This window comes from Loxodonta africana, chromosome 3 (assembly GCF_030014295.1).
Source record: "Loxodonta africana isolate mLoxAfr1 chromosome 3, mLoxAfr1.hap2, whole genome shotgun sequence".
In the NCBI taxonomy this organism is placed as follows: domain Eukaryota; kingdom Metazoa; phylum Chordata; class Mammalia; order Proboscidea; family Elephantidae; genus Loxodonta; species Loxodonta africana.
The window spans coordinates 45,642,215-45,654,350 of record NC_087344.1 but is presented as its reverse complement, the minus strand read 5'-3'; the positions used below and the strand labels follow the sequence as shown (position 1 = coordinate 45,654,350).

General features: G+C 58.6%; 1 protein-coding gene across 1 annotated transcript in view; it reads left to right on the top strand.

Moving 5' to 3' along the window:
• Nucleotides 1–6,295, top strand: part of CASZ1 (castor zinc finger 1) — a 57,279-nt gene extending 50,984 nt beyond the window's left edge. Inside the window, exons 17-19 of the mRNA XM_064281268.1 lie at nucleotides 1,977–2,128; nucleotides 2,298–2,439; nucleotides 5,160–6,295. Of these exons, the coding sequence (XP_064137338.1) occupies nucleotides 1,977–2,128; nucleotides 2,298–2,439; nucleotides 5,160–6,295 (1,430 nt within the window). The remainder of the gene's footprint in view (nucleotides 1–1,976; nucleotides 2,129–2,297; nucleotides 2,440–5,159) is intronic.
• The last annotated feature ends 5,841 nt before the right edge of the window (nucleotides 6,296–12,136 follow it).

Below are 12,136 nucleotides of genomic sequence, written 5' to 3'. Positions count from 1 at the left end.
GGGGCGGACTGTCCAACAGGTCGCAGGGCTGGTCCTCTGGCCACCTCTCCTGGTACCCACCCCCTGCCTGTGCACGTCATAGGCCATGTTCTGCTAAAGATGCCACATATATCACAGGCCAGACCTTGTCAAATTTGTGAAACAATCGAAGCCCAAACAGCCCAGGAAAAAGTGGTGAGGGTGACCCAGAGTACCCACCTCCACCCCCTGGGAGAGTGCCCTGGGGCCCTCGGCATCATTATCCAGGGGCTGACTTAGCTTTTTTTTTTTTTTTGGCTTTCTTTCTGAGATATGAGGGCTTACAGGTAAGTCTTAGGAGTTCCCAAAATTCAGTGCCCTGGAATCTCTTTCCATGACTTGAATTATAAGGTGTTTGTCTGAAATGGACCAGGACTTATTCGTTAGGTCATTCATTCATTCTACAGATACTTATTGAGGTTGAGGAGCACTGTTCTCAGTGCCGGGCTTTGTGTTGTTGCAGGGGAGGGGGTGGCAGCAGCTAAGACTTTTTGAGGGTCTGCTGTGTGCCAGGCACATGGTTGGGGCTGGGGATGGGGAACAGTCCAGCACATTGTGGGCTCAGCCTAGAGCCTATGTGACCTGGGGAGACCTGGGAGGGAGGTGGCTGTGAAGCTGGGAAGAGGAGGCCAAAAATGGCCCTGAGCTCAGCAGCAGATGCCTGGGTGTTAATTCTGCTGCTGAAAGCAGAACCGCCCCCTAGGGAAGCCACCCCCCAGCCCCTGAGCAGGGCCTCCCTGCTGAACCTGCCCTGAGGATACTGCCAGTCCAGCCCCAGGGCCTGCAGGCAGACTCAGGACAAAGCCACACGTTCATGGACCTGCAGAATTGCCCAGAATAGACCAGAAACTAGAGGGCAGGGGGGAGCCAGGCAGGTAAAGGCAGGCTGGGCAGATACCTGGGCCACAGGCCTGTTGTAGCACAGGTGGCCATGGCAGCAGGGTCTCGGGGGAGCAGGGGGCACTGCCTGGGCAGACAGGCCCTTCCACAGGTGGAAGGGTGAAATGCTAAAAGTCAACGGCCAGAAAGGAAACAATCCTTCAAGTATTAATTAAAAAAGAATTCAGGGCTGGAGTGAGGGTTGGTTACCATGGCAACAGGTGTCAACACCTGCGGCCTCTGCTGTACCTGGGCTCAGTTTACAGATGTCAGGGTATTCTGGAGTTGCCGTTATTTATTCAACTTTGGGTGTTTTCGGTGGTAGCTGGGGCCAAACAAAGCTGGGAGATGATATAAGACACCTGGCCAGCCCGGGCGCTATGGCAACGGGCAGGCCTTCACCTGCCCTCTGCTGATAGTGTTTCAATCCCGCCTGCTCTATTTGTTCTCAACCCTGGGCAAAGGGGGGAGGGCAGTAAGCAGAGCGGGGAGCACCCCAGGCTCCCCAGAGAAGATGTGGGACAGGTGCTTTGTCACGCTATGACTGTACCAGTGGACAGAATCCATTAGGGTCCCTTGCCCTGGAGCCTGTGGGCCTTTCAGAGTATGGGGTTGGGGACGGGGGCCAGCCTGCCAATGCCACGTGCCTCCATGCTGGGCTAGAGGGAGACCCAGGCTCCAGACAGCCAGGCGTCCTAGGACTTCCTGGTAGATGGGGTAGGGGTACACCCAGGTGAACACCAAACTAGTTGCTAACGAGTTGACTCCAACTCATGGTGACCCTGTGTGTATCAGAGTAGAACTGTACTCCCTAAGGTTTTCAGTGGCTGATTTTTTAGTAGTAGATCACCAAGCCTTTCTTCTGAGGCGCCTCTGTGTGTATTTGAACCTCTACCCTTTCCGTTGCCAGCCGAGTGTATTTACCTTTTGCCCCACCATGGGGAAAATGTCCTTTTCCCAGACGCCCTCTGCCTTGTTGGCCAGCCCCTATTCCCCTGGCCCAGAATGGACACACAGTAGGTACCCCATGGGCACGTGCTGGCACGGGAGGCTCATGGCTGGTGGGGCTGTGTCTGCAGGTTGCAAGTATAACCAGGTGAACAGCCACTTCCACTGCATCCGTGAGGGCTGCCAGTTCTCCTTCCTCCTCAAGCACCAGATGACCTCGCACGCCCGGAAGCACATGCGGAGGATGCTGGGAAAGAACTTTGACCGTGTGCCACCCTCACAGGTGAGCGCTGGCACCACGCCGCTAGGGTCCCCCTCCCAAGAGAGGGTGCATCACCAGCGTCCCGCTCTTGCTTCCAGGTGGTGGACCATGCCGCCCAAAGCAACAGCCTGCCCCTGGGACTGGCACAGCCCCCAGCCCAGCTTCCTCAGGGACCCCCACTTCCTTTCAGGGTACCCCTAGCCTGATGGACCCAGAGACAGACGAGTACATGGATTACACAGGCTGCAGCCCGGGAGCCGTGTCCTCCGAGTCATCCACCATGGACCGGAGCTGCTCCAGTACCCCCGTGGGCAACGAGAGCACTGCGGCAGGTAGGCGGGCAGGAGGCAGGTGGGCCAGGGGGCAGCAGGAAGGGCACTGGGGGCCTAGGAGCCGGTGCACTTCGAGTCCATCCTAGGACAGAGGTCTGTGGTCCAGCAGCCTGAGGGGAGCAGGCCTGTGTGTGGCAGAGCCAGAGGGCCTGTGAGACTGGGTCCCTGAGACCCGCCTTCCTCCCTGGTGCCCCAGAGCCTCTCCTCACAGAGGGTCACTTCAGTTTCCGGGAGGGGAGCCTGAGATTGTCTCCTCTGAGAGTTACTACCACAGGCAGCCAGCCCCTCAGGTGGGGGGCTGGTGGGCTGGGGGCCTACTGACCCTGACCCCCTTTGTGGCTCCTCTGCCCATTATTCCCAGCAGTGGTCCTCGGACCCCAGAGCGAGGTCCCACTCCGGTGACCTCGCCCCCGGCACTGCCTGTCTGCTCTCTCCTCCCCACATCCTCATCTCTTCACCGCCCCCTCTCTGTTCCTCATCCATCCACATACCTTCATATCATACTCGCTTCTGCCATCGGGTTTCTCATTTTGGTTCTTTTTTTGTTTGTTTGTTCGTTTTTTGGTTTTCTTTTTTTTTTTTCCCCCTGCTTTTCTCCACCCTCTCCAGGCTGCCCGGCTCCTCCTCCTCCTCTTCCTCCTCCTGCTGCCGCTGGTGACGAGGCTGCCCCTGTGGCTCCGCCGCCCCCACTGCCTCCATCCTTCCAGCCGGCCCTGCTCCGGCCGACCCTCCCCCCCCTGCCATACCTCCTCTCTCCGTCCTGTCTCTCATACTCTCTGCTCAGTGCCACTCTCGGAGCCAGCCGGGGCTTGGCCCAGCCCATCAGCAGCCCACCCAGCTTCCCGCCTGTCACTGCCACTCCAACTCCGGTAAAAAGTGACGTCCCCCTAGTTCAGGACGCTGCAGGTAACTCACTCACCAGTGTCTGTTGCCCCTCCAACCCACGAGGCTGGGATTCAGGACCTGACCCTTTCTCACAGCTGACCTGGGCCATGGACAAGCTACCGCGAGCCCCTCACAGCTAAACACCTCTGGTCTCTGTCCCAAGGCACCTGCTCAGCCCTGGGCAGGCCAGAATGTTGTCACCAGAGCTACCCAGGGACATGTCCTGAATCAGCAGCCAGCTGGAGCTATGGAGATGGCTGTGCCTGCTGTACCCCCAATTCCTGCTGGGCTCCCTGGGAGAGTCTGTCCCCCCATTCTCAGCAAGTTCACCTGGAACCTATACTAAGGAGGGACAGAACGTGTTCCCGGGAAGGTTTGCTGGGGCCTGGGGCCTGCCCAGATTAGGAGGCTCCTGGCACCACCCCACGCCTCCAGAGCCGCTAAGGAAGGGGAAATCCCTGTAGCCCCTGTCCCCAGGCAGTGCTCGATGGCCAAGGTGACCCACAGGGGTGGGGTATGCCCTGCCTTGCCCCTTGAGTGCAGTCCTCGCCAGTCTTTCCTCACATTCTTACTGTGCCCCGGCTTTATGCCAGGCCCCAGGGCAGGGTGGGTACAGTAGTAAGCAGGACAGAGGACCCTGCCATCTTGGAATTCAGCCCCTTGAAGGCTCTGTCATCAATACAAGCAAACAGAGCCCCCTGACTGTGGGCCTGCAGCAGACACTCCAGATTTCCACGTGTGAGACACCCCCCTTGTCCCCTACCTGGGGGTCACTACCCATCACAACCCTTTGTTTCTCTTCACCTTCCGAGGGTGGGTGACTGGACAATTTGTGCACAGGGTGGTGGCTGGCTCAGGGAGAGCCAAGTAGGTTGCAGGTGAGCTGTCTGGGAGAAGCCCAGGGGAGCCTACCACCCTCTTGGGTAGGGCCAGGCCTGAGGGTTCCATTTGGTATTTCTAGGGGATGGGGCAGGGAGCCAGCAGGGGGCTGGCCTTCCCCTCACCCTACAGCTGCAGGAGCCATGGGTGCCCTCCAGAAAAGGGGTGAAAAAAGCAGAACCCTACAGTCTACAGGGCAGCCTTGGCAATGGGGTATCCCGAGCCTTGGGAAGTACTTGGGGCCAGGAGGGAGAGCACAGCTGAGCACCTGTCCCTCTGGTAAGCCCCTGGGCCAGGTCAGTGGCTCTGAGTAGAGGAGGCAGGGACCTGATTTCTTGGCTCCTAGCTCCCTGAGGACTAGCCCCTCAACAGAGGGCCCTCTCCTAGCTCACGAGCGGCAGAAACCCCAAGACCTGAAAGAACCTTCTGGAACCTCAGGGCAGGGAGTTGCAGCCCCAAGCAGCCCCAGGGCACTTGGCATCCCTGCTTTGAGTAGGCTGGTCCTCTTGCTCAGACAGGCTGGCAGCCGGGGAGACTGGTTAGCCAGTGGAGAAGGAGCCGGCCTGTCCCTCATTAGAGGCAGGCGGGTGATGGTGTTCTGGCCTCTGTCCAACCTGGGTAATTATGCTCTGCCCCAGATTCCCCCTTCAGCTGCAATTAGCACCAGGATGGTCTTCACTTCCCGCCCAAACGGGCCAGGAAGCAGCCACCACATCCCCCGAGCTGGCTGTGCTGCCACTCTAGGTGGACGTCTGCCGTCCATCCCGCAGACAGTGATGATGAAAGGGGAAGCCTGGGGGGCTCCCTGGCTCTGAGGGCAATGGGTGGGAGAGAAGCCAAGGGGTCAGGCACAAATGCCCGCTGCCTGTGCCAGGATCAGGGCCCGTGGGTGTGACCCTGGGAATGGTGCCCAAGGGGGTACCCCTTCGGCACTGACCGCCCCGCCCCTTCCCCAGGGAACACCATCTCCATGCCCACAGCCTCAGGGGCCAAAAAGCGCTTCTGGATCATTGAGGACATGTCGCCTTTCGGCAAGCGGCGCAAAACGGCCTCCTCCCGCAAGATGCTGGACGAGGGCATGATGCTGGAGGGCTTCCGGCGCTTCGACCTCTACGAGGACTGCAAGGACGCAGCCTGCCAGTTCTCGCTCAAGGTCACCCACTACCACTGCACGCGCGAGAACTGCGGCTACAGGTTTTGTGGCCGCACGCACATGTACAAGCACGCGCAGCACCACGACCGCGTGGACAACCTGGTGCTGGACGACTTCAAGCGCTTCAAGGCCTCGCTGCGCTGCCACTTCGCCGACTGCCCCTTCTCGGGCACCAGCACGCACTTCCACTGCCTGCGCTGCCGCTTCCGCTGCACCGACAGCACCAAGGTCACCGCGCACCGCAAGCACCACGGCAAGCAGGACGTGATCAGCGCGGCAGGCTTCTGTCAGTTCAGCTCCAGCGCGGACTGCGCCGTGCCCGACTGCAAGTACAAGCTCAAGTGCTCCCACTTCCACTGCACCTACCCGGGCTGCCGCCACACGGTCGTCGGCATGTCGCAGATGGACTCGCACAAGCGCAAACACGAGAAGCAGGAGCGCGGCGAGCCCGGCGCCGAGGGCCCCGCGCCCGCCGCCCTCAGCCTGGACGGCTCGCTCACGCTGGGCGCCGAGCCCGGCGGCTCCCTGCTCTTCCTACAGACGGCCGCCGCCAGCCTGGGCTTGGGCCTGAGTGACGCGGGCGACCCCGGCCACCCCGGGCCGCCCGCCGCGCCGCCAGGCCCCCGCGAGGGCCCTTCTGCGCCCGCCTCTGCCGCCGCCGCCGCCGGGGAGTCCTCGCAGGAAGACGAGGAGGAGGAGATGGAGCTGAACGAGGAGGAAGACGACGACGACGAGGAGGACGAGGATGACGACGACGAGGACGAGGAGGAAGATGACGAGGACGACGAGGACGATGACGAGGACCTGCGCACCGACTCGGAGGAGTCGCTGCCCGAGGCGGCGGCGGCCGAGGCGGCGGGGTCGCGGACCCCCGATCTGGCGGCGCTGGGCCCCGCGGCCCCCGGGCCCGCGCCCGCCGCCGCCGCCGCCTCGCCGTAGGCCCGAGCCCACGCGGCGCCCCAGCGGTCCGGCCCTGCGCCCCTGCCCCGCGCCCCCGGCCCACACGCTGCGGGTCCGGCGGAGTCGCCGAGGTCCGGGCCCCACGCGCGCGTCCAAGAAGGAGCAAGCGCCGCGGGCTGGGCGCGCCCACTCTTCCAGGCCCGCTCTGGCATCTTGCCTCTTTATTATATTATTATTATTAATTTTGTAAGAAATGTTATTTATATGGAAAGCCTCCCTCTGTCCAGAGCTAGATGCTTCCGGGGGCGCTTGGGGATCGGGCTCCGCCCCCACCCGACCTGGTCGGCCCCGCCGGTGCTTCGGGACCCCGGGTCGGTCTCAGGACCGAGGGGAGGCCCCCTCTGGTGCTCCCGGGGCCGCCCCGCGCCCGCCGCGCCCGGAACGCACGGCCCCACGGCTGGAAGGACCGACTGAGGCTGCCGAACGACCCTTTTCTAGCTGAAGTTTGGGGATCTTCTTCTTCAGGGAAATAGAAGGTGCTCTTGTCCGGGTGGGAGTGAGGGGCAGGGGTCCCCGAGGGCAGAGGCAGGCTCAGACACCCTGTCGCTGCTCCAAGCGCCCCTCCCCGCGGCCGGACTCCACCCCTCACTACCACGCCGGTGGGATTCCTCATTGCTCAGGACAGGGGCGAGGGCTGGGGGTCACTGGGACCCCCGCCCCAACCACCAGGGGCGGGCCGCACCTGTGGCATCTGGCAGGTCCTCCCGTTAATGCAGCTAAGGCCCTCCCTCCCGGCCTGAGGGAGGGCGAGTGGAAGGCGGTCAGCACGGGTGACACTACAGGGGACCGTCGAGGAAATCTCATGGAATTAGCAGAGCCGGCTCTGGTGTCTGCTCCCTGGCTGGGCTGCACCGCTTGTCAGCTTCTCGACGCTCAGCACCCCCACCCACCACACACACACACACACACACCACCACACTGCGGCTTCCACCCAGTGAAATGAGGAAGGAGTGACCAGCGGGGGCTGGGAGTAGAGCAGGGGGTCTCCACCACTGAAATGGTGAATATAGGAAGGATGCGACTGCCTTTGGCTTTGATATTCAACATGGAAAAACACATAAGAAAGTTGTACAGTATTTTTCCTGTAAAGGCTATTCTACACAGAACAAAAAAGAAAAAAAAAAAAAAGGCGGGTGGCGAGAGCCGGGCCTGCCTCCGGACCAGCCCTGCGGTTGGAGAACTGTGCAATCTTTCACATGGGACTTGGTTTAGCGTTTATTTTAGAGGCCTTAACAGTTTGAGGCTGTCTTCACACTAGCACTGATGGAGCTGCGTGATTCCAACTTTTAACTTGAATTTTGTAGAGACAAGGAAAAAGGACTATTACTGTTAATACAAGTTCGTAGTTAATTTAACATTTGAGTTTCTATCGGTTATGCGTGTGGCTTTATAGGGCTTTTTTTTTTTTTTTTTCCAGTTTGTTTTAATATTTTGTCTGGGATGCTTCCTGAGTAGTGCAACCCTCCCTGATTGGGTTCCCTTTTTCATCCCCTCTCCTTGGAGAGGAAGTCATCCAAGCCCAGAGCGGGGCCCCACCCACCAGGCACACACCTGGTGTACAGGACCAGGCCTCCTGCTCCAGGGCCACCACCTGGTCTCAGGTTGGTCCTGAGACTTCAGCCACAAGGATAGAACAGGTCCAGCCCTGGTAGGTGGGGACCCCTTCCCCAAAGGTCTCCAAGGGGTAGCCTAACCTAACTAGGGGCAGTGGTTTACTTTTTCTTCCTTTTTTTTTTTTTTTGGTCCTCTTGGCTGCCCACAGCCAGAAAGGCAGGCCCATCTGAACTGGAGAGGGAGCAGGGAGGGAGGAGTGGTCCCACGGAGCGTACCTGATGCAATGGGAAAAGAAATGATTTTCCAAACCAGCCCCCCCGCCCCACCGCAGAGCCTCCTGAGTCCGTGGGTACCACGTGCTGCTGGTGAGCTTTCGCCCAGACTTGGAGCCCTTCCCCAGAATCCTATCTGTGGGAGGAGTTTTGTAAAGGAAAAAACAAAACAAAACAAAAAAATTTTTTCAATGTAGCAAAATCAAATGAAAAAAAGAAGATTCCGACAGTGGGAAGTCTAGCCTTTTGTAACTTCATATTGCACACTAGGACTATAAGCCATTGCTAGCTCATTTTGAATTTTAATGTGTAATTTTTGTTTTATTTCCTTTCTGTGGGGAAAACGATGCTTGATCCACCAATGCTCTTTTTAATGTTTTATAACTATGTATGTGTATATATATAAATATCAAATAATATGTATGCACATATGTGTGTATATATCTATATGTATATACATATATAGATATATAGAGATATATAGAGAAGTTTTGAGACAAAAAATGCAGTACGTGAAAACTGAACTGAACAGCGTGTGCTCTGATTACTTGAATCTGGTCTCCTCGGCACCTGCGTTATTAAGAACTGAATATTTTTCCACTTGAATTTAGTGCTATTAGAAATTTAATATATGTGTTTTATTTATTTGATTTTTTTTTTTTTTTTGCATGACTGATGCAAGGTTTGACATTTTCACTCAATAAAAACTGGAAAAAAAAAATCTATCAAGTTATCTTTTATTTTTCCAAATCACCCCAAGCAGCTGCCCATGACAAGGGGCCAGGGGTCAGTCACCTTCAGCCCCCGGCAGGGGCAGAGGGACAGACCAGTTTTGCCTATGGGTGCCAGACCAGGTTCTCGCAGACTTTGGGACAAGTGTTCTCATCTACACATACACACCGTCCTGCTGGAAGCTTCTATGTGAGGCTCAGAAGCTGCCCTTGTGCCAAGCTCCGTAGCAGTGAGGCCTTGGGCCTTGGGCAGAGAGGGCCCACGGCCTCCCAAGACCCTCAACCTGGCCAGCCCCCTCCTCTCCAGCTGAAGGTACTAGGCAGGCGCTGGCAGGGTCACCCCTCTGCCTCCTCCCTTGGCTCCCTCCTCCTTCCTGCAGGGACCTGCCCGGGCTGGGAACAGGCGCACACCTGGATCCAGTCCAGATGCTGGCTCGGCTCCTGCCTGGAACACGAGGTGGCAGAGCCAGAGGGGCTGACTCCTGGGTCTGTAGCTGCTGGAGCCTGAGTTGCGGCCCCTTGTAGCACCGTGTTGGGGTCCCTCGGAAGCAGGGAGCACCAGCCCAGGAGCCCTGGAGGCTCTGTTCGCCTGGGCCAGAGGGCAGGCCTCACTGCCCACCCGGATATTCTCCTCATACCGGCCAGTCTCTCGTTGGGCCACATCCTCTGAGTTCTTTTGCCAGCCCTGCCCTGTCAGACCCCCCAGGTGGCAGGAGCGCCCCCAGCAGTCCCACTTTGGGGAAACAGCATCTTAGAGTTGGCACAGCCCTGCACCCAAGGGTGTACATGCCCACTGTCCTGATGAGGAAGGAGCTGGAGAGGTGATGTGGCCGCAGCCCTTGCCTCCCCCTCTGGTGGCCCACCACACACTTGGCCACCGCCAGCCATGAAGCCTGTGAGCGCAGGACCGCAGGAGGCTGCCCTCCCTATAGCCATTGGCCACTCCCAGCCAAGTTCAATGTCACTTCCACCACAAAAGCCTCATTTCTAGCCCAGCGCAGCACCCAGGGCCCTTCCCCTCTCCTTCCTCCTGGAACACAGCCCATAAGCTATTTACATAAATATGTTTGTAACAGACACGAAAATATATACTTTTTTCTATCTTATTAAAGTGTTCAAGTTGGAACTCGCCTATTTGTGGGTATCTCGATTCTGTTAAATAAAACAGTGACTAATTTATGGGATAAAACACAAGTTCAACAAATTAAAACCATTATTGGAGCTTCACAGGCTTTGGTGGGCCGAGCAGCTCTCCCTCGGGGCCCAGGGAGGCAGGGAGGCAGGGAGCCAAGTCCCCACCTCAGCAGCAGGCGGGTGGGTAGGTGGTGCAGACCACAGGGCTCCCTCCAGGCAAGGGAGCAGGGCAGCTCTGGGGGTGGCAGAGGCAGGGGGCAGCCGCTCAGCCACTCTAGCAGCTCTCAGAGCTGACCGCAGCTGCCTCTCAGCAACTCCTGGCCCAGGGGAAGCAGGACAGGGCTCGAGGCAGTTAGCGGACCTTGGCCAGGCCCTGAACTACCACCCCCTCTCCACCTGCCCCCAGGTTTTCTGGGCTTGGTCAACCTCTGCAGACCATATGCTGTTGACAGGGGCAGGGCCAGCTTCCAGGCTAGACTTGAGATAAAGCCAGGCAAGGGCCCAGGGACTAATCCTGAGGGCCATGAGCTGGGCCCAGGGACGGGCGCAGGGACTGAAGTGGCCCCTCAGAAGAGCCTCATGGGGATATCAAGGTGACACATAGGCCAGCCCAATGGCCAGGTCCCAGGCACTGCCCGAGACCAAGGCAGAGAGGAGCGCCCACCTGTCCCATCAGGGGCTCTGCCCATCCTGAGACCAAGCCCCCCACCAGGAGTCAGAACGGGAGCTGGTGACAGCCCAGGCCACACAACCCTCCCCTGTGGCTTGCTGGGCTTGGAAGGAGGGCAGTAAAACATGTTTTCATTCTGGGGTTTAATTAGCTGTGCGGTGTGATGGTCCTACACCCAAACTGGGGCAAACTCAGGAGTTTGGTAACCTCCTGGAAAGAGCCAGAACCAGCTGTACAGGCTCATGGCTGAGCTCAGCAGCTGCCCACCTCCCACAGACCTGGCCTGGCTGGGCTGCTGCCAGCAGCTTGAGTCATCCGTGGGAGCCAGGCTTGGGGTTCCGAAGTGGCCTTACCCCCAGGCCTCCTGGACCCACAGCAACAGGGAGGACCCTTCTCTGGGCAGCACACTTAGGCCACGGGGCAAAGACCCTGGCCTCCTGGGTAGCCTTGGCCCAGGGCCAGAGCACAGGCTGGCCATGGGGGGAAGGAGTACAGCTGCCCCAAGCCTCCAGCCCCCAGTCAGGCCTCCAGGAAGCAGGAATGGTAGCAGGCCCCTCAAATATGCTGGAATGCTGAGGCCTCACGGGGCATGAACAGGGCCTTTGCCACCCTCCCTGTGAGGGGCTGCCACAGCTCTGGAGCTCCCAGAGCCCACAGTCAGCGAAGGGGGCAGATGGCGGCCGGAGCAGCAAGTCCCAGCTGCTCTGCCACCTGCAAGCTCCACACCACTTGAGATGACAAGGTGACCACGGAAGGTCAAAGAAAGTCAAGGCCTCATCCCCATCTGAGAGCCCGGGTAGGCCCTGCCCGCCCCAGCCTCCCGGAGCCCCAGAGGCCACACCCTGCAACTACTTGGCAGCCCTGGAACTGCAATGTCCTGGAAACAAGTCTCCAGGGCTGATGGGTGGGGTGGGGAGAGCTGGCACCTGCGCTTTTAGAACCACCTGAGCTTTTAGAGCCATGGCCCTTCCAGGACCAGCCATGGGGCAAGGAAAGACTTCAGGCATTATCCTTATGAAATTAGAAAGAACCTCATCTACTCTTCTAAAGGAACATGAACTTTAAAGTGTTCGATCAAAGTAAACTATTTAGGTTTATTAACGATCCAAGTGAAAGTCACCTGACAGCGCTGGATTTCATCTCAAACTCGTTTTGCATTAAAGAGAGGCTGGGAGTGGGCACCGAAAACTGTGGAGCTGGGCCAGGCTTGAACAGAGGCAAAGCGACCTCGGAAGCCCGGCCACTTGGCACTCGAATGAGCCAGGTTCCCCATGTGCAAGTGTAAGGGCGAGTGAGTGCCTGCGTGTCAGCACGTGCTGGCTCCAGGGGAGAAGGTGGTAGGTACATGTCAACGTGGCGTCCTGGAGGGTGGCAGCCAAACCGCTCCCCTCAGCCAGGCCACTCATGCCTGATCTCTGGGTAGAAACACCTCAGCAGTCGAGGGGCAGGAAGCGCAGTG